The following is a 20229-nucleotide window of genomic DNA, read 5'->3' as shown; positions in this document are numbered from 1 at the left end:
CAAAAATTGGAACAAAAAATTAAATGCTTGGTGAACACTGTCGCATTCAAAGGTAAGAAATGTTGAAGGGTTAAGTAAATATTTATATCACAGGTAGATGCAAGCACACTGACTCAAAAAGTTTGGAGATTTCCCATCTGTGGCAACATTATTATCATTATTATTAACATATCTAAAGTCCTTCAAGATATTTCATACACATGACTTGCAAGTAAGTCTTAAATCTATGAGAAATGAAAATCTGAATTTAGGTGTCAAAAATTCATACATACAGTATATTCATCTTTTTTCTTAGTTCTCACATTCACACCATGTTGTAAGTTGGGACTCAGCTAGAAGGCAAGTTTTCCCATTGCTTTTGCTTCAAAACAGATGTTTTATAATGGCATTCACAGCAACAAGAGGAATACTGACACGCTATCAAGTCCCAAATCAACTCCTTGCTCCAGACCTAACAAGTTCCCTTTCGAGGGAACTTCGAACTGTGTCCTCTAGGGGTCGCTATGGAGAACGCCTCGGCGTGACTGGTGTCTTGAAGCATATATCTAAACACGACAATAACATTGGCCAGCGACAGCCTATGACGTCACTACCGGCGCGACCACAGTATAAAGGGGTGCTGGGAAAATACGTCATTCTCTTCTTCGTCTTCACTGATCGTTTGTTTATGTTAGCAGAAGCTAAGCACGACTAGAAGTGCATGTTCTCTCGCCGGAGGCTTTGTTTTGATACCCGCAAGGAGACTGCTTGTGCTCATCGTGATGCATTCGCGGGACTACTGAGAGGGGAGCCCTTCTTTCTGCAGAGTTTGCATGACTCTCCGTGCTCAAGTGTTGGCTTGCAAGCCTCTGCGATGCTTGCTGAAGCCACCACCTTTTCTGTTTGACCGAGGTTATGCAGGACCCTCCTGCACTTGCATTGCAGTCTCTCATGTTGGTTCTGTGCGGGAGCGGTGGTGGGTGAGTACGATCCATTTAATTTTCTATTGCTAGTTTTATGTGGCTCACTAATTAGCTCTCTCCGCTGCGCTATGTGGACCTGTTCTTTGACTTACAGGGTAGGACCTCCGCGATTACCTCTCCTGCTGAAGTCAGAACCTCTCGTTCTGTCGACTTATTGTGGTGATGGTCTCACCTGTCGGTACTAGATGCAGCCTGGATGATTAGCCTACATCTTCGGCCTCATGCTTGCTGGATCATGCAGCCAAGTCGCTAGGCTTCTGCGGGAGCCTCCTTGGCCTTCTAGTCCCCAGTATAGCGCTGCAACCCAGGACTTGCGGGTCCTCCATTCAGACTGAGCCTTTTTCTGAGATTAATGCTTTGTGATGTGCTCCCTGACGTCCTGGCTGGGTGTTTGCTTCGAGAAGCTGCCCCGGCCAGGATGCGCTACTCGTGTCTCGCATCGAGAGGCTTCCTGAGATTTGAGTCACCCACTTAAGCATCATGCACATTCTCTGAGTTAGAGCTTCTCTCGTTAGGCGTTGAAGAGCTTCACTCCTTAACGCCACTCTGCAGTTCAATAGATGGTCAAAAAAAATCTGCATCTCCCTGTCGCACTGCCCTTACGGTTGAACCAGTGAATCGCCCATCTGTGGAGTGGGTTTGAGTACACTGCTTTCCCGGAGGTACGAGTGAGAGGTGTTTCTGCGGAAACCCTTCCTGAGTGCTTTAGCTCTGAGGAGTAAAAGCTCTTCAGGCCTGTATGGTTATTGGCTCTTGTTGGTCTATGCTCTCTATCAAGATGGAGAGTGTAAGACTACGTTTGCCTACTAACAGATGACAGTCTCCCTTTGGGTACTGCTGGACTGTCCTTTTAATTTGGCACTGCCTCCCTGTTAGGTTGTTGTCCTTGTTGGTTGAGCTCAGCAGTGCTCCCCTCACCGTAGAGGGTCACCTATGAGCAGGCCGCTCCCAAAACTGAGCGTCTGAGTCCCTCTCCTATTTTGAAAGTTAGGCCTCCGCTCTCTAGAGCTCCGGTTAGCAGTCATGCCAGGTTGTTGGGCCACCTTCTGCCTCCCTGGTAGGCTGTTTTTTGGTCGAGCTAGCATTGCTCCCCTCATCATTCATGAGTTCCCTCTCATTCTGAGAGTTGGGTTCTCCGCTCCCCGGAGCTCTGTGATTCAGTGGACTCAGGTTGTTAGGCCTCTCTTTGACTCCCTGTTAGGTTGCTCTCCTTGTTGGTCGAGCTAACATTGCTCCCCTCACTATAGAGGGTCACCTATGAGCAGTCCGCTCCCTTCTGAGCGTCTGAGTTCCCTCTCATGCTGAAAGTTGTAATTTCCCTATAAAAATAGCATTTTAATTTGTAATTTACATGGAAAAATACACAATGTCACTGCCTTAATGTTCTTAATACAAAGTTTGGAGTTCATTGCAAAACAACAGTGCAAAAGCCCATCCTAATGCTTTCATGCCATTCCAAGTAGTCTATTTTACTAGGTTAATCAGCGGCCTCAGGTTGTTAGGCCCCTCTTTGCCTCCCTGTTAGGTTGCTCTCCTTGTTGGTCGAGCTAGCATGCTCATAGGATCACCTATGGGCATGCTGCTCCCTTCCGAGCATCTGAGTTTCTCTCTCATCCTGAGAATTGGATTTTCTGCTCTGTGGGATCCACCGTGCAGTCATGCCAACGGGTCAGGCCCTTTCTCCGCCCTTCCCCTTAGGCTGATCTCATGGTGTGTTCGGCAGTGCTCCCCTCACTCCAATGGTTTCTTATGAGCACGCAACCCCTCCCTGAGCGTTGGAGTTTCCCTCTCATCCTGAGAGTTGAGTTCTCCACCCCCCAGAGTTCTGTGAGTCAGCAACTTCAGGTTGTTAGGCCTCTCTCTGCCTCTCTGTTAAGTTGCTCACTTTGCTCCCTAGAACCTAGAATCCATGTTATGGTAAGTGTGCACGCTAGTCTCTGTGCACTTTCTGAAAGCCACGTTGTGGTAAGATCGCACATCAAGTGTTTCGCATTCTTTCTAAAATCCTGTACCGTATGGTTACGCGCTGCAGCTTCGTGCCCTTTCTTTGGGTTGGTTAGGCTCCGGTTTCGCCTTGGGCCCCACTCTACCTATTTCTCCCAATGTTTCTGGGCTTGAACAGTGGGTTATTACCAATGGTCTGTTGACCCAGACCCTGGGTGATAGGCGAGGACCTAGCTACTATCCTAGGCACTTGGCCGTATCCCCTTAAAGGAATCTTTTCTTGTGATTCTAAGCCTTCGAGCTCTACCATGGGTCCGGGAGTCCCGCCCCTAAACAGGTAAGTTTTTTAGGGTATGCAGCTCGGGTCTTTGGCCGTAGGGGATAATGTCACTGACAGCCGTCTAACCGTCCCAGGGGCAACTCCATTAGCCCGGTAGAGTTGGTACTTAGTGCTCGCCTTTTTGTGCTTGGCTTGCACTCCCCTCAGCATGGTGGCGTGGGTATTCCGTTCCCCATAGCGACCCCTAGAGGACGCAGTTCGAAGCTCAGTTCTGAAGGACCAAAAGTTGCAGGTTCCAATCACAGGTTCAATGAGGCCAAAAATTTTATAATTAAGTTGCATAAACACAATAAATAGGAAACATTTGTGTCAGCGGCATTCTTGGCCTGACCACTGATGTGACACCATCCATTTCCCTATGAACCCCTAACTCCTTCCTTATGTAATTTCCCTATAAAAATAGCCATTTTAATTAGTAATTTACATGGAAAAATACACAATGTCACTGCCTTAATGTTCTTAATACAAAGTTTGGAGTTCAGTGCAAAAGCCCATCCTAATGCTTTCATGTCATTCCAATTAGTGTATTTTACTAGGTTAAAGAGTTTACTCTGTACTCATGGAAAAGTCTGAGAAATAAAACAAAGTCCCACAAACAAGCCAAACTAAGAACACACAAATAGCTTTTCCATTTTCACAGAAAACTCGGTGGTGCGATATAGCTACTGCCATGTAATGAGAACAATTGTTCAATTGCTCGGTTGGAATATCAAAACAATGAAGGAACAGCCTTCCTTCTTATACAATTAATGTTTAAACAAACATAAAGTTTTAAGATACTCATTAGCGTTTCTTAGATTAATTTATCAATTCATCTCTTCGACAAAGAGTTACAATTGACTGTTCGCAAAGAGCTTGATTGACAGGCGATCTGACCAATCAGAATGCGGATATTATGTGCCGCCGCTGCTATCCGCCATCTTGCCCGACATCTACAGCCGGTCTCCATAGAAATCCATGTCAGATAATTTAAACTTTTTAAATATAACTAAACATATATATGTGAGGAGGGTTAAGATGTGCTGTTGTTGGCTGCTAAAGTAACAGAGATAAGCTAAAGGAATTACTTTAAAGTACTAGTTTTTCGTACCAGAAAATCTGTAATGTCCGGCGACATGTCCTTTACTGCAAAAAGATGGTCATTGGGACACTGATGAAAGTTGAAGAAAGTGATGAAACTATGGCGCCATGAGCTTTTTAAAATCATATATTTTTCACATTATATTGTTGGCTCAGAAAATATGTAAATGCGCATGCCCAGTAGGCTGTATCCCCTCTAGCCTTAACCACAAATCAGACAGGAGAGTAGATTAAATTTGGTGGATTTAAACTTGAAAAATGGTGTTCCGCGGTTGAAATAAAATACTTTGTGATGTTTATTTATGTTCATTTCGTGCTTTCCGTAAATATGAAAAGACGGTTGGTTCACATGTTTGAACTGAGGCAATACAGTGATCTGTCGCAACACATTAAAGAGCCACAAAATGGTATTTATTGTTTGAATTTCTTTAAAAATGACAAAATTTGAAAGCATAGAGTCCTGTGACCTTGTTTCATATCAGAAGTAACCTGCTCTGTATTGTCTGTCTCCACATTGTCAGTTTCCTCTTTGTTCCCTGATGTATTTTTCACTGCGTGAGAACATGATGTGTAGTGTGAGAGTAGCATTGTTTGTCGGGGATAGCAACAGTAGCTAAGGAGGGCAGGTCTTTGCAAATGTTCAATTGTAATCATTGTAGCCTCCTGTGCAAGTACACCAAAAAAACCTGTTTTTCATGGTGGACAACACGCTAACCAGGCTAAAATGGTAACAAAGGATGGTAGGTTACTCACCACTACACTCTTAAAAATAAAAAAAACATTCAGTCAAAGGTTCTTTAAAGAACCATCTCTTTCTTACCTTTTTATAATCTGAAGAATCTTCTTTCACCACAAAGCACCTTTTGTGAAACAGAAAGGTTCTTCAGATGTTATAGGTTCTCTATGTAACCATTTAGACAAACAGGTTCTTCAATGGCATCGTGAAGCACCTTTAATTTTAAGAGTGTACCTGATCTGACAGGAGTCAAACTGTAATACAGGTTTATTTTCTCTGCCAAACAATAATCCCAGTTTACTTGGCGGCCATCTTGGAAACATCCCTAACCATTTTCTAGGAATGCAAGCAAATTACTGGAATTCCAACTACTGGAAAAGGCAAAAATGTAAGATTATACTTCATTAACATCAATTAGAAATATGTATTAATCTTAACAATTTATCACAAATGTTGATTATTTAGCTCATATATCATGATTTAAAGGGATAGTTCACCCTCACCCTCATGTCGATCCAAACCCGTAAGACCTTTGTTCATCTTCAGAACACAAATTAAGATATTTTTAAGATAGACAGCAACACAACTGACACGTTCAAGGCCCAAAAAGGTAGGACGGACATTGTTAAAATAGTCCATCTGCCATCAGTGGTTCAACCGTAATTTTATGAAGCTACGAGAATACTTTGTGTGCGCAAAGAAAACAAAAATAAAAACTATATTCAACAATTCTTGAACCACTGATGTCACATGGGCTTTTTACCTTTCTGGGCCTTGAACATGTCAATTGCGTTGCAGGAACAGAAAGCTCTCGGATTTCATGAAAAATATCTTAATTTGTGTTCCGAAGATGAGGTCTTACAGCAGTGATCCTCAAATCTGGCTCGCGAGATCCACTTTCCTGCAGAGTTTAGCTCCAACCCTGATAAAACTCACCTACCTGTGATTTTCTAATGATCCTGAAGACATTGATTAGATTGCTCAGGTGTGTTTGATTAGTGTTAGAGTTAAAAGGCCAGATTTGTGTATCCCTGTCTTACAGGTTTGGAACATCATGAGGGTGAGTAATTAATGACAGAATTTACTTTAAAGCATGAATCAAACTGTGAGCTGCTGCCTCTGCTGGCCTTTTGCTGTATGTGCTGTAAGGGATTTTGTCATTGTTGTCAACTGATTGAACTAGTTCCACATCAGTCCTGTTAATTAACTGTGCATTCAATTAAATTAGACTATGTTCAAGAATTATGTTTAATTAGCTCAATTTTAATTATTAATAAATTGGACTACATTTTCGATTTTCTCTCTCAGTAGAAAAAAATGTAGAAAGAAATAAAAGTTATTATGGAATATAAATAGTTGCATAATAGGTCAAAACATGCTGCATCTCCGAATGTCAGCGACGCGTCAGAGAATAGCATAGGACTCTCTCTGAGCTCCTGTTGGATGAACATATCACAGCTCCATTTGGAGTGCTCTGAAGAGGAACATTGTGTCCGTGTTAACAGGCGACGAGAGATATGGGGGCTTTTCTCCCCGAGCAGATAAATGAGAGAATGAGAGACAATTTGCAGGGACTCTGAGCACTTCAAGTTCTGGCAGCAGAGGTGAGAGCTTTCATCTCTGCCGCGCCACTCAAGCAAAGAGTGAGAAATCACAGCGCCGAATAAAAAGGTGTGATCGCTCATTACGTTGTCTGGAGGTTAAAGTGAAATCATTTTTCTCAAAGAGATGGGGAGAGGGATGAGCATGGAAAGATAAAATAACGCTCTGAATAAATGCACAAACTTTAACGTGGCACCGTTATAAACTGCAGCTCATTTGATTCAGAAAGTGAAGACCCAAAACGACATGCATTTGAAACTAATAAATTAATAAACAACTCAATAAATAGAGGTTTTGACATTTTTTTTCAAGAAAACGTGAGTGGTTTTTGTATAGGAAAATAAGTGTGTGTTATGCCTTCTGTAATATTCTGGTCGCTAGATAAGGCTTTCTGTGTAATTCTGTGCTCCAGCACTTAAACTTTGCAGATAAGACTTTTGAAAAGACCTGCAGCACTGATGCTCCTAATTGCATAGGCCACGTTCTCTCTCCATAGTTCCCTTCCAGGGGAAATGCTCCATAATCTGACACCCTGAGAGGGCAGTGCTGTCTTATTATCACAGGCCGCAGGCCTGGTGACAAGCCTGGGGCGTGAGAGCACCTCTCCCATTTATTCCTATCATCGTCAGCTTCCTGTCAAAGAGCTGTCAGTCTTCCTGCAGAGTTCTGCTCTAGTGCTGATAAAATCCACTTAAATGTTTAAGTGTGTGTGTGTGTGTGCGCGTGTGTGTGATGAAGTGAGTGTATGTGCTGCTTGCTGTACATGAGTCAGAACTTTCTACAAATATAATTACTAATATTTTAACGGTTGTGGGGCTGACTGCACAGCCAATCAGGGATTAATATCTGCCAATATAAATATCAATCAATCAGTGCTTTCGGTGTGGTATACAGCTTTCACATGACCTCATTACACTGTAAACTCATCATAAAAGGCATAAAAGCTGTCACTGGGGCAGTACACTTTCTAAAGGTACTAAATTGCATTATTTAGGTAATAAAATGTACCATTTATGTACAAATATGCAGACCTTAGGAATAAATATGGTACAAGGGCATACCTTTACATTTTTTTTTGTTTTGTTTTGTTTTTTTTGAGAGTATATGTTTAATTCAGCATGATTATTAAAAAAAGTTTCCTTTAATCAAGTCTTGTGCAAAAACATTTGCTGAAAATAAAAAATACAGAATAAAATGAAAGGATATTAAAACTAGACTAGAAAACACTAAAGACAAAAATAGAATACTAGCATAAAATTAAAAATATATAAAAACTATAGTGCTAAGATAAAAAATAAATCAATAAATAAATACAAGAATAACATGTTAAATCTATTAAAACAAGAATTATATTAAATATATTACAACTAAAATACTAGGATCAAATTAAAAAGATATTAATATTAAAAAATAATAATAATATTAGAATACTAGTAAATAATGATATATTAAATATATATATTAATAATAATAATATAGTAAATAATAAAATATTAAAACTAAAGTCTTACAAAAAAATAGTATTAAAAATACTAAAATATATATATTTTTTTTAAAACAATACTAACAAAGTAGGTATATTAGAACACTAGAATTAAAAAAAAAAGTGTGAATTGCATTGTGGGATCCTGGGCGGTGTGCTTATAAGTATGTTGCACATTTCAATAAATGTAGTATGATATCTTGCTATCAATATAATTAGCATACTCTACACATTGTCCATAATGTATATTGCAGAAATAGTAAGAGTATTTGAGTAGTGACTGAATAAACAGACATCTGCTGCAGCAAATTTGGCATGCATTGATTGAATTCAAAATCATGCAACTCAAACATTAATGCTACAAAAAGATGGTTGTGAATGACATCAGTATGAGCTGATAACAACCTCTGATTCATAACAACCTATGTGCATCTGTTTCTGAATAAAGGCCAAACACATGACCCTGTATAAACTCATACAGGACTGAGCCTGTAATCATTCCACTTACTACAACATGCAGTCCACACACACACACACACACACACCTCATCAACAAACACCTGGACCCATCCGCAGCTTTACTACCTCACCACCACAACAGAAATCCCACCAGCTGTTCATTAGTACTCAACTAAATGGGATTAATTAGTGTGGGTTTTATTTTAATGTTCCTTGTTGCTCTCCAGGGGTTGGTAAAAGTCCAGATGTGTGCAAAAACATGCTTGTCTTTTAAATAAGTCTGCTTTACCTGTTTTACGTAAAGAGCATGTATACCATCGTCTCTCCTCTGCTATTCATCGCAGAGATCAAAACCATAAAAATGTCAACATAAATAATAATGTCAACATAAAGGAAGCCTATATCAGCCATAATTTGTTCTCAGAACATATTGTGTAAGTCTCCCAAGATGTTTCTTCACCTAAACATTCAGTATTGTCCAAATTTAGCACTTCATTTTAAAGAACCTCAGGGGTTGTGATGTAGAACCTGGTCCAAAGTAGGTGTTTGTATTAGACATTTATAATTTTTGACATAATGAACGGATAAAATATCTTGTTTGGTGTCAGGAGGCCACAGCGCTGCAGCCAGGTACTTGAGAAAGATGCTAATGCCTCTGAACCAAAAACAACCTCTCAAATCCCCTTCTTGATTTATCAGATTTAATGCATGAAATTCAAATGTTCCTTCAAATGTTTTATTTTGTTGAATGAAACGCAGGAATTGATTATGGCTGGGGTCATGTGAAACCCCATTGTTTTATATTCCTACACTAAAGTCTGGCATGGTACAGTTAGGCGGTTTTAAATAAGACCAGCTGTGGTTTTGATTTGAGCTACAAATGTCAATGTGACATGTGAACATGCACAGCTCATTGCTCACACTGATGGTTGGCCAAACAGTGTTTGGGATCGGTCCAGAACAAGGGGTCAAGTTTTGCTGGGTTGAAACTACTGGTAGATGCCATAACCACACCAATACAAGGCTGTAACCATGTCTTGAATATTGGTGGAAATTTAACGGAATAACTAAGAAAAAGAACAAAAATAATATATTATATATATATATAAACCTCAATAAACTGGAGCAATGTTGTGAAGAAGAGTGAAATTTAAAAGTGAAAATTCTGTTAAAGTCATACACTTCAAGTAATTTCTGCTAAAAGTAGATCTACATGCAATTGAATCATAGGGTGTCCTAACTTTGTTACACATGACAAAGGACATAGGGGGTCCTAAATTTTTCAGATGACTGTAAATCGTGGCCTAATGGTTAGAGAGTCGGACTCGTAATCCAATGGTTGCGGGTTCGAGTCTCAGGCTGGCAGGGACTCTTTCACCATTGAACACTGAGGAGTATATATAATATATATAAATATATATATTATTCTTGAGAAGAGGGACAAAACAGGGTGTAAAATTTAAAAAATGAGCTATGCTTTGGTGCAACCTCCCAACTTTTCATTTTTTTAACAAAATGTGCTTTTTACTTTGGACTGTGTAATATAATTTCAACTTTATCTTTAACAGCATTCAAGATCTTTTTAACATTTCAAAACACATTCTCACGTTAGCAGACAGATTACACTTTCACATGTGACCAACAATTCCACAACAAATATAAAATATCATAATGAAATATTATCAAAATATTCATCTGATGGAGGTGACAGATCTGACGGTGGTGACGAAAACCTAAATTTGTAGTCATTTTAACTATCAAATACATTGGGTCCAACAATTACTGTATTAAAACAAACACAACAAACAGTATGTTGTTGTTTATAAAGTTTTTTCAGGAGTCACATCTAAGTATTTTTGGAACACAAAATGTGTTGACGGTGTTGACAAATTTAGCATTTCTTTCACAAAACAAATGGAGTTCATGTAGTAGCCATTTAGGTTTTTTCTGTTGATGCTAGATGCTAATGAAACCTGCTTCAAGAGAATAAAATGATCTAAATATTTCAAATAATTTCCTCAGAAATTGGAAGATGGTGTTGACATATCATGGTTGTGACCAGGAAATATTAACATTACAATTTAAAATATTGTAAAACTATAAAACTTACCAGAGCCTGTCTGACAGTGATGTACTCTACAGAGAAGGATAGTGGTGAGGGGGTCCTTTAGAGTGACAGCTGCCCCTGATATTCCCTGATTTTATTACATTTTAATGCATGTCTGACGGTGTTGACAAAAAGTGGGGACACAACTTTGAAACCTTATGAAACATGCATGTGTCACTGAAAAACAACCTTGCTTTGATATGAGATATTATTAAGTGTTAACTTTCAAAAATAAGGTATTTTTCATCATTAAAAAACATTTTTATCCATTTTATAGCATATGAATGATTGAACCCTTCTCTGTGGACGCACTGTTTTAGATGTGGCTCTCTCTATGGCTCTCTGTTGCCACCATGTGCTCTCTTGACACACTGCAAGAACCAATGGCTACCAGAAAACAAACTACTGGGAACAGTAAATGTTATGGTCTGTTTTAGAAAATATTAAATAAATAAATATGCATAATATTGATTCATTATTGTAATCTATAAATATTACCGGTGTTTGCCTTACAGACCACTGTGCAACTATATATTTGACAGAATATTTTTTCTTATGATCATAAAGGGACCATAGGATGAATTTTTCTATTTATTTATTTGCATTTAGTAAGGTTTCTGTCATGTCCAATATAAAAAGTATATATATAAGTCCAAAACTGTCATCCACTGAGCTTTTTATTATTTTTGTTATTATTAAAGCTTGAACAATCAATACAAAAACAAATATTACCAAGGGATTACACTCAAATCCATCAAATAATAACCAGCAGTAGATAAATTAAACATAATTAACAGATGCACGCATACACATCATCTAAATAAATGTAAAAAGGTTACAAAAAAAGAAATGTCATCCAGTGAGCTGCTTCAATTTGCAGACAGTTTCTATGTAGATAGATAGCTATTTGAATAAGACCACCTCCTAGCCATATATGGAAATTTTCTTGTGAGGACACGCCCCAAAGAAGAGTGGGTGGAGTGAGCAGTAGCTCATTATCATTTAAAGAGACATGCAGTGAAAAGTGAAGTAAAGAATAAGTATGCATTTTTTGTCTGGAATAAGTTCTGATTACATCACTTTAGAACTTCAAAAGCCAAACAACTCGCTCTCAATTTTCAACTGCCAAATGTAATAGTGAAAATGACTATGCACAGACCGAGTCACCCTAAAAAACTATTTATTGAGCGATCACAAAACAAAATAATGCAAGAGACACAAATAAGAGCACTGCAAAACAGTGACAGAAGACACCATCCTGTATAGTGTTTGAAGGCGGCACAGAGATAGTCACATAAGGAAACAAGCTTTGGCCACAGGCCTGCTGCATTTAGGTGAGCAGAACCAACAACACACATCATGTCTGAATTAATGAATGAAGAAAAGCACAGAGGAAGAGAGAAATGCGAACGGTGAACATGTGACCTCCATTCTTGTATTACAAGGCTGCAGTAATGTCTCAGCGATGTCGAGACAATCACAAATTACAATATTATAACAACGCTATTAATATGTCCTGTAAAAATTAATAACAATCTGTGATTTTTGGACACCCATTTGAGATAGGGGGGGGGGGGGGGGACTATGTAGCATATATTAAAGCCCTTTATAAACAGGTTAAACAACATTCAATGTTGATGAATTACAAACAATTTTATGTAGATCATAAATGCCTATAACTCAGCCTATAACTTCTGTAAAAGCCAAAACTTGTGTAAAACACAACATGGGAGAAAAAAAAACTGCTTATTTAAAAATTATTTGTGTGTGTGTGTGTGTGTGTATGTGTGTATATTTACAAAACCACTAATCCAAACAATAATACATATACATGCAGATTAATGTTTGCCTTAGTAGTTCATATCCATCTGAATTTATACTGTCTCTACTGGTGTGACAATGACATTCACTAATAATTATAGCATTACTAATACTATTTGTATGAACAATATTTGTATTTAATGCTTAACAGTCTGTAATCGATGCATCTATCAGGCCTTTTATGGCAGAACAACTAATGCTTCTCAAAACAGTCATTTTCTCATATACGTTTGATTTTTACACAAATATACAGTCAAACAAAAGCCTTTGTTCTCAGGGTTTTAAGTCCTAGATTTTTTTCATCGGATTCACCAATTAGTGCACAAAAATCAACCCAAATATGAAGAAATCTTTAGAATTGTTTATGTTGGATTGAATTATTTAAACTTAAGATCTCTCTCATCATGGTGTACAACTCTCTGAACACCGCTGAGGTAGATTAGAGAAGCAAGAACAATCTGAAAACTAGAGCAAAAAGGCTATTCATCTCAGTCTTCAAGCAATGAGTTGTGGGAAAACTACTGACTCATGCAGCTTATGGTGAGTCAGTAATAATACGTCATAAATAACAGATGTCTGCAATGTTGTTTTAGATGTATAACTAATCTTTAGAAGACAGGAAGAAGAATTTTGCAGCACTTAGGGGCTTGGTCAGAAAAAAGGACGTGTGCGAATCACGCTCCTGAACTAAATAAGCGCACAGTATTCACTGTAGCAGTTAGTTAATTATGTATTTATTGAGGTCCTAACATTTGCATAACCAATAAATGTGTGATTAACTTATCAATACAATAACCAGTGCTGACGCAATACTGGCACCTACAGTAAATTTAGACTAGCTGTTTGGGCACAACATATCCATGTCAACACAACATAACATATCCATGATGGGCTTTAAAAATGTGAGTACCTGCAAAAGGCACTTAATTAATTCATGTAAATGCCAAGATGTCTATTAGCAGTCCACACTGACATACACAGGATCCCATTAGAGGACAGTTTTCAGAATTGAGATGTTTTATGCTCAAGGCTACAGTATGTGAGGCATGCCCTGTGGGTCATGAATATTAATAAACTGGGCTTTGTTATTGTAATGAGACTCAAACAGGAAAAGATTTAGACAGGGCCATTCAGACGATCTAAAACGTGAGGAGACGCATTATAAAATCATCTTGACTCATGAATAATAATTATAGGACCATCCTCTATTAGAGTGTCCAGATATTGGTAAATGTCTAGTCATCCAGCTACAGCTCAGCTTTGAGCCCAAGCAAATATAAAATATTATTATGTCACAAATAGTTGGGGGGGCATAGAGTTTACATAAGAGTAAAGGAAAAACATCAGCTGAATGTACACTACCGTTCAAAAGTTTGGGTTTGGGTCAGTAAGGTTTCTTGAGGTTTTTGAAAAGAGTCTCTTTACACTGTTAAAAAAAAAAAAAAAAAAAGTTGAGCCAACTTAAAATTTTAAGGCAACCAGCTTCAGCAGATTTTTTTAGTTTTCTCAACTTGTTGTTTTAAGTTTATTTTTATATTTGATATTTTTAACAGTGTATGCTCACCAAGGCTGTATTCATTTGATCAAAAATACAATAAAAATGTTAAATATTATAATTTAAAATGACTTTTCTATTTGAATCTATTTTAAAATCTAATTTATTCCTGCGAGGCAAAACTGAATTTATCATCATTACTCCAGTCTTCAGTGTCACATGATCCTTCAGAAATCATTTTAATATTCTGATTTACTGCTCGAGAAACATTTCTTATTTTTTATTAAAGTTTCTTAATATTTTTGTAGAAACCGTGTTACATTCTTTAAAGAACAGAAAGTTCAAGTAAAGCGCGTTTTTGTCTTTACTGTCACTTTTGATCGATTTAATGCATCCTTGCTTAAAAGAAGTATTAATTAAAAAAAATTTAATTAAACCGCTTTGTCCTCAAACTTTTTAAAAGTAATGTACATTTAAAATGTATCGAAGCCCTAAATGTACAATACTAGCTACTCAAATGGTCATTCTAAACACTCTGTGGTAAAAATGCTTTACCACAATAAATTATACAAAATAATACAAAAACAAACTAAGCTGAACAAAAGAAAACCCCAAACTTATTTCACAGGATAAGAAGGCAAAACTCTGAAACAGATTTAAACCATATCAAGGTTTACAATAAAAGGTTTATCTTAAAATAAACATTTTAAAACTCCATTAACTGATAGCAACCATGAGTTTAGTGGAGTCTAAGCCCCACCGGTGAACATGTTTTCCTGACAGTGTACTGTGTGTAATAGAGAGTGAATGAGACGGGCAGCTACTGGAGAGACAGATGCGGCTGAGAGGGACTGCGTCACTGCTCACAGGAAGGGGCGGCCGGTTTGAAGAGCGCTGGACTGAGCTGGGAGCTGGAGCAAGGGCAGGACTGAGTTACGGGCAGGACAGGGTCTGCTTTCAACTTCTACGAGATTTCGAATGCTGGATCAACCACTGCAGAGTGATATCTGAGGAAGGCAGAGATGAACAATTATGTTTTTATAATATCTTTTGATTCACTTCAAAACTTCTCTGAAGTATACATATGTTGAATTCTCTGACTCTGTGGTGCTTTCAAAACACTGGGCACAAAAGTACAAAATGTTGCATGCGATAAATATTAATAAGAGTACTGCATGGGTGACTTTTTTTGAAGGCCAATAGGATTTTTTCACTGACCTTTGGATTACAACCTAAAATAAGCTCTGTGAGCTACAAAAGTTTGATTATTCTACATTTTGTTCAAAATCATCTTCAAAAAAGACCAGAAGTTTATCAAATTTGAAGCCCAAATACAATCATGCCAGAAGTAAAACGTTAGTTAGGCTATCAACAAACTAAACCAGTCAATGTCACCACCTTTAAGCTTCCAAGAACTCTTTATTTAAAAATTACACTTTATTAAATTTGAGTTAGAATAGTTTATAAGGTAAGTATAAACACAATGAGGCTATATTTCATAAGGATTATATCGTACTGTAGGCTGAAGTGTAAAAACAATCGTCTGGCCGTCAGCACCCTCTGCAGGCATTTGATATAATACATAATGTACGCAAGTTATGATTATATTATATTACGTATTTAAACCGATTTGTTCAATAAAACCACATGCTTACTTGCTTTAGATACTTAATTGGAAGCTAGTGAATGCTAATACACTTTCTTATATGCAGCTATTTGATGACAGAAGCATTGTGAAACTAATAATGATCTAACACTTGAATGACTGCTAAATGATCTTCATAATATAAACTACAACTGTCATCACTGACAGGTAAACAAGTAAATGTCTCACAAAAACCGTTTTATGCCATTACAATTATTTTCTTGCGCAGACTAGCTTGGGATGTGTGTCATTGCTTGGGAACAGCTGCTTCACAGGGAAGCATATTGGCTTTTCTTTGTTGATTCGATGCTTGTAAAGCTAATAAAAAAAACAGTGAGTAATGTAGTGTAATAAATGTAAATGGATGGCTTCTCAGATTAGAGGAAATCAAGATGAAATCACAACCACAACTGTACTTGCTTGGTAAAAAACAACTCTCAAACGCTGTACCGTGAATGAGTCACAGTGAGGTGGTTCAAGTCATTTGATTCAGTATTAGCCATTAAATATACTTGAACTCCAGCAGGCCTGTCTTAGCATCAACTTTTCAAGTCTTCCAAATGAAGATAATACACAATAAAATAGGTTTTCAACATCAATAACATCATTTGCTTGTGACACTCAACACCACAAAACTAGATTTCAGCGTTTTCTGAAAGTGAGTAGTGTTTACCGCCACAATGCTAGGGTCTATGCTATGCAATTGCAACTCTCACCTATGTTGTCTTTCTCTTTGCATGAAATGGAGTAGCAGCAGATCTCTCTGTCTTGAATGGCAGACAGGTTCCTGCGGAAAAAGGGGAAACATGAACTCTTTCTATAGATCTGGGTGTGGTCACCTAACTGTTAAAAAAAAAAATAATAATAAATAAAGTCTTACATCTTTTCGATTATTTGTTTCTCGTCTAGTGCGCTGGTGAGGTCTCTTTTGTTGCCAAGGACTAGCACCTGTGGAGGATACAGAACGATAAGCCACCCACAATGCACTTCTTGAATTGTCTTAAACCTCTTTATGTTTAAACTGCACATTTCACACTTTTGCTTCCAAGATTTATGTTATTGGGTGTTGGTTCTTCACTTTAGCAGATCGTGGACACCCCTGCCAAACCTCCCATCACTCCCTACAGACTCCCAAAATCAATGAGCGATCCCTTTCCTCTGTGCTGATTTCTCTGCTGAAGATAAGACCTATAATGCCCCCAGAGAGGACATCTCGGACCACAGGAGCTGATGGTAGAGATGCTTAGTCATGCTCGGTAAATACAACACAGCAGTGGGGAAGGATCTGGAAAAGGTGTGGTGCGATGGCTAGGCTTGATTCTCTGTTGTTTTAGAAAATTCACCAGTAATAAAACGGCACAAAGTATTAATAAAAGAAACAGTCCTCTATTAACAGCACAAGGGGAAATGATCAGCAACAGTAATAAATTCTTCTTACAGGAATGCCTTGCAGCTGTGGTTTGTCTAACAAGTTGTGTAGCTCGTTTCTCGAAGCTTCGACCTTTTCACGATCTGCAGCGTCAACCATATACCTGAAAACACCAACAGAGTCCTTAATGCAGTCATTGATAATGTAAACACTAAAACTTCAGGTTAGGGATGATTTACAGTCAGCCAGTTGCAAAATAAACCCTGATAGAAGGGTGATAAGAAACTCAACATGGAGCAGAGTGGTCCTATGTCACAATGAAGGGGTTTATTATGTACATTCTACCACTTATTACACTGCTACTTATCAAAGAAGTAAATAAATGGACCAAAAAAATACTGATTTGATTCAACTATTCTATTGAATATAATTATAAATAATATATTACAACTCAGAAAACAACACTGTCTGAAAAAAAATTTCTATTTATTTATTATAAACTACCATTTAAAAGTTTGGGGTAAGGTTTTATTTAAAAAACAAAAAAGAATTTCATAATTTTATTCAGCAAGGATGGATTAAATTAAACAAAAATGACAGTAAAAGCATTTATATTGTTGCACAAAAAGCTTTGTTTTTTTTGTTATTTTTTTACTTTTTATTCATCAAAGAATTATGAAAAAAATGTATCAGTTTCCAAAAAAATATTATATTATTAATAATAGTTTCTTGAGCAGCAAATCAGCATATCAGAATGATTTCTGAAGGATCATGTGACACTGAAGACTTGAGTAATTATGCTGAAAATTCAACTTTGCATCACAGGAATAAATAAATTAAAATTTTTAAATACATTAAAATAGAAAAGTTTAAATTGTAATAATATTATACAATATTACTATTTACTGTATTTTGATCAAATAAATGCAGCATTGATTACATAAAAAAAAATCTGACCACTCCCAAACTTTTGAACACTAGTGAATATTAATTTATTATTAATCTACAATCTTTCTATGGACTTACTAACAAACAATATTTAGACATTACATTGCAATACATGCAATTATAAATTCTCTCTCTTATCTAGCTTCTAGATGCACTTTAAATGGTCATTATGCAAAAATATCTAACCACTCAACGGTACTGACTGATCAGAATCAAGTATTCCAGAGGGCAATGAAATAAAGCAAGCAAGTCTCTGTGAGGACAAAAAGCAGATGCTACACTCACACGATGGCATTGACGCCCCGGCAGTATCGCTCCCACATGCTCCTGAACCGCGGCTGCCCGCCTATATCCCAAATCTATGCAAAAACAGAACAAGTGGATATTATGGAAAGCACGGGCAATGAAACATTGTACTTGTGAAGCATATCATTTGCATTAAAGAGTCTATATATCTGGATCCAAGACAACCATCCTTGAGGCAGAAGAATGATCTGTGTAGATGAGACTTACTTTTATTGTTACGTTGCCTTTGGTGACTTTCCTCATGTTGAAGCCGACTGTAGGGATCATGTCTTCATTGAACTGACCAGACTAGTGGAAAAGAAACATGCAGATCATTTCAATCACATACATAAGACAAACCTGCATGTAATAGTCTCATGTCTCACAAAATAACAGCACACAACAGGAAGTCAATGTTAAAATGCCACTTTTGAATCCAAGCAACTCAAACAAGCAAGTCATGGGGAGTTTTAATAATAATAATAAAAATGGGAATTTTTGGTAAAACAAGCCAGAATGTTTCAAGCTTCGTGATTTAGTAAATAGTGCAACAGATTCAAATATAATTGATTCCTTCAACCATGTGGATTTTAAACAAATCCTTTTTAGATAAAACCAAGATCTTCCTTTTAAAAATATGATTATGACGAAGCAAAAATCATTGAGTGAGATCTTCTCTATTGCAAACCCCTCATGTCGAGGATAAAAATACAAGAGCTTAGCTAATTTAATGGCTATATGTATATTACAAAATACCTAAGAATTTCAACTATGTAGCTGCATGTTGATCTGCATTTGAAAATCTTCAAAACATTCAATCAAGCAGATTTCTGCTGCATTTCTTGTGGTTTGACAGTTCTTAAGCAAGTTACAAATACAGAACGAATCAAAGGATGTGTTTTAAAGTGACCCATAAATCATTCACTGAAACTAGAGTAACACCTGCGAGATGTTTCACTTTTCCCCTTTGAATTCAATTTCAAACCCTGATGAAGAGTTGTTAGAAACCCTGGGTTTGTAAACTCTTTGTGCTGCATTGCAGAAGCATCTATGAGAGGCAAAAGGGCAACTCTCATGATTCAAGAAGAACCCCCATTGGGACAGTCATTTGCACTTGGGCACTTTGCCTAATAACAGATCCAGGCTGCTGTACCTTTTGAAATATGGGTCACACTGAAGTTTATTTTAAGGTTAATCTATGGATCCCACAATTCCATTATTGTGCCAAACATACAACTGAGAAACTTTAGATACTAAGAATGCAAAACTGCAATGGACCAGCACTGACATGTCAAAAAATACTTAATGGAGATCAAAAATAAAATGACTCTCATAAATGACATCTGATTTGAGTCAGATGCATCCATAAAGGGAAGATTCATCTGCTTGAAGTCCAGTGCATCTATAAAGGCAATACAAAAAACACATCTGGCACTGACATAAATATTATATTATATCACATTACATTATATAGGTTTTATTAAACTGATTATATTCTACTTAAGAACTAAAACACACCAGTGGCATCTCATCCACCCTAAAAGTCCTCAAACCTAGAGATAATAGCAATTCATATTTCATTTATAGACTAAAACGTCAAGCCTAGACTCATAAGAGCACATTGCTCACATAAACAGGTTTTAAAGCATCTGTTCTCCACCCCAGCCAGGCAATGACATGACAGCAGTGTTCAACTGTGAGGAATGAAAGCAGACTTACAGCAATCACGTTGACAAAAGTGGTTTTTCCAGAGTACTGCAGTCCCACCAGCGTTAGCTCCATCTCCTCTTTCCAGAAGAGCGACCTGAACCAGTCCAGGAGCCGGTGGATGAGGGCCAACATCTCTGCGCTGCTGGATGAGCGAGCTCTGATGGGGCAGATCTGCTCCTGCTGGAGGAATCGAGGAGAAAGAGGAAGCGGCTGAGGTCAGGTGACAGAAAATGACACACAATA

The 20229-nt window shown here is 37.5% G+C and overlaps 1 protein-coding gene across 1 annotated transcript; it reads right to left on the bottom strand.

Moving 5' to 3' along the window:
* Nucleotides 1–11877: 11877 nt before the first annotated feature.
* Nucleotides 11878–20229, bottom strand: LOC306856519 (ADP-ribosylation factor-like protein 8B). Its single transcript, XM_079395860.1, has 7 exons — nt 19996–20229; nt 18505–18585; nt 18277–18350; nt 17113–17206; nt 16555–16622; nt 16391–16461; nt 11878–15036 (listed from the first exon to the last, which is right to left on the bottom strand). The coding sequence occupies exons 1-7, from the start codon at nt 20116–20118 to the stop codon at nt 14987–14989; spliced, it is 561 nt and encodes a 186-aa protein (XP_079251986.1). The 5' UTR covers nt 20119–20229; the 3' UTR covers nt 11878–14986.

The sequence above is a fragment of the Barbus barbus genome (genome assembly GCF_936440315.1).
Source record: "Barbus barbus genome assembly, chromosome: 37".
In the NCBI taxonomy this organism is placed as follows: domain Eukaryota; kingdom Metazoa; phylum Chordata; class Actinopteri; order Cypriniformes; family Cyprinidae; genus Barbus; species Barbus barbus.
This window is presented reverse-complemented; position numbering and strand designations above follow the sequence as displayed.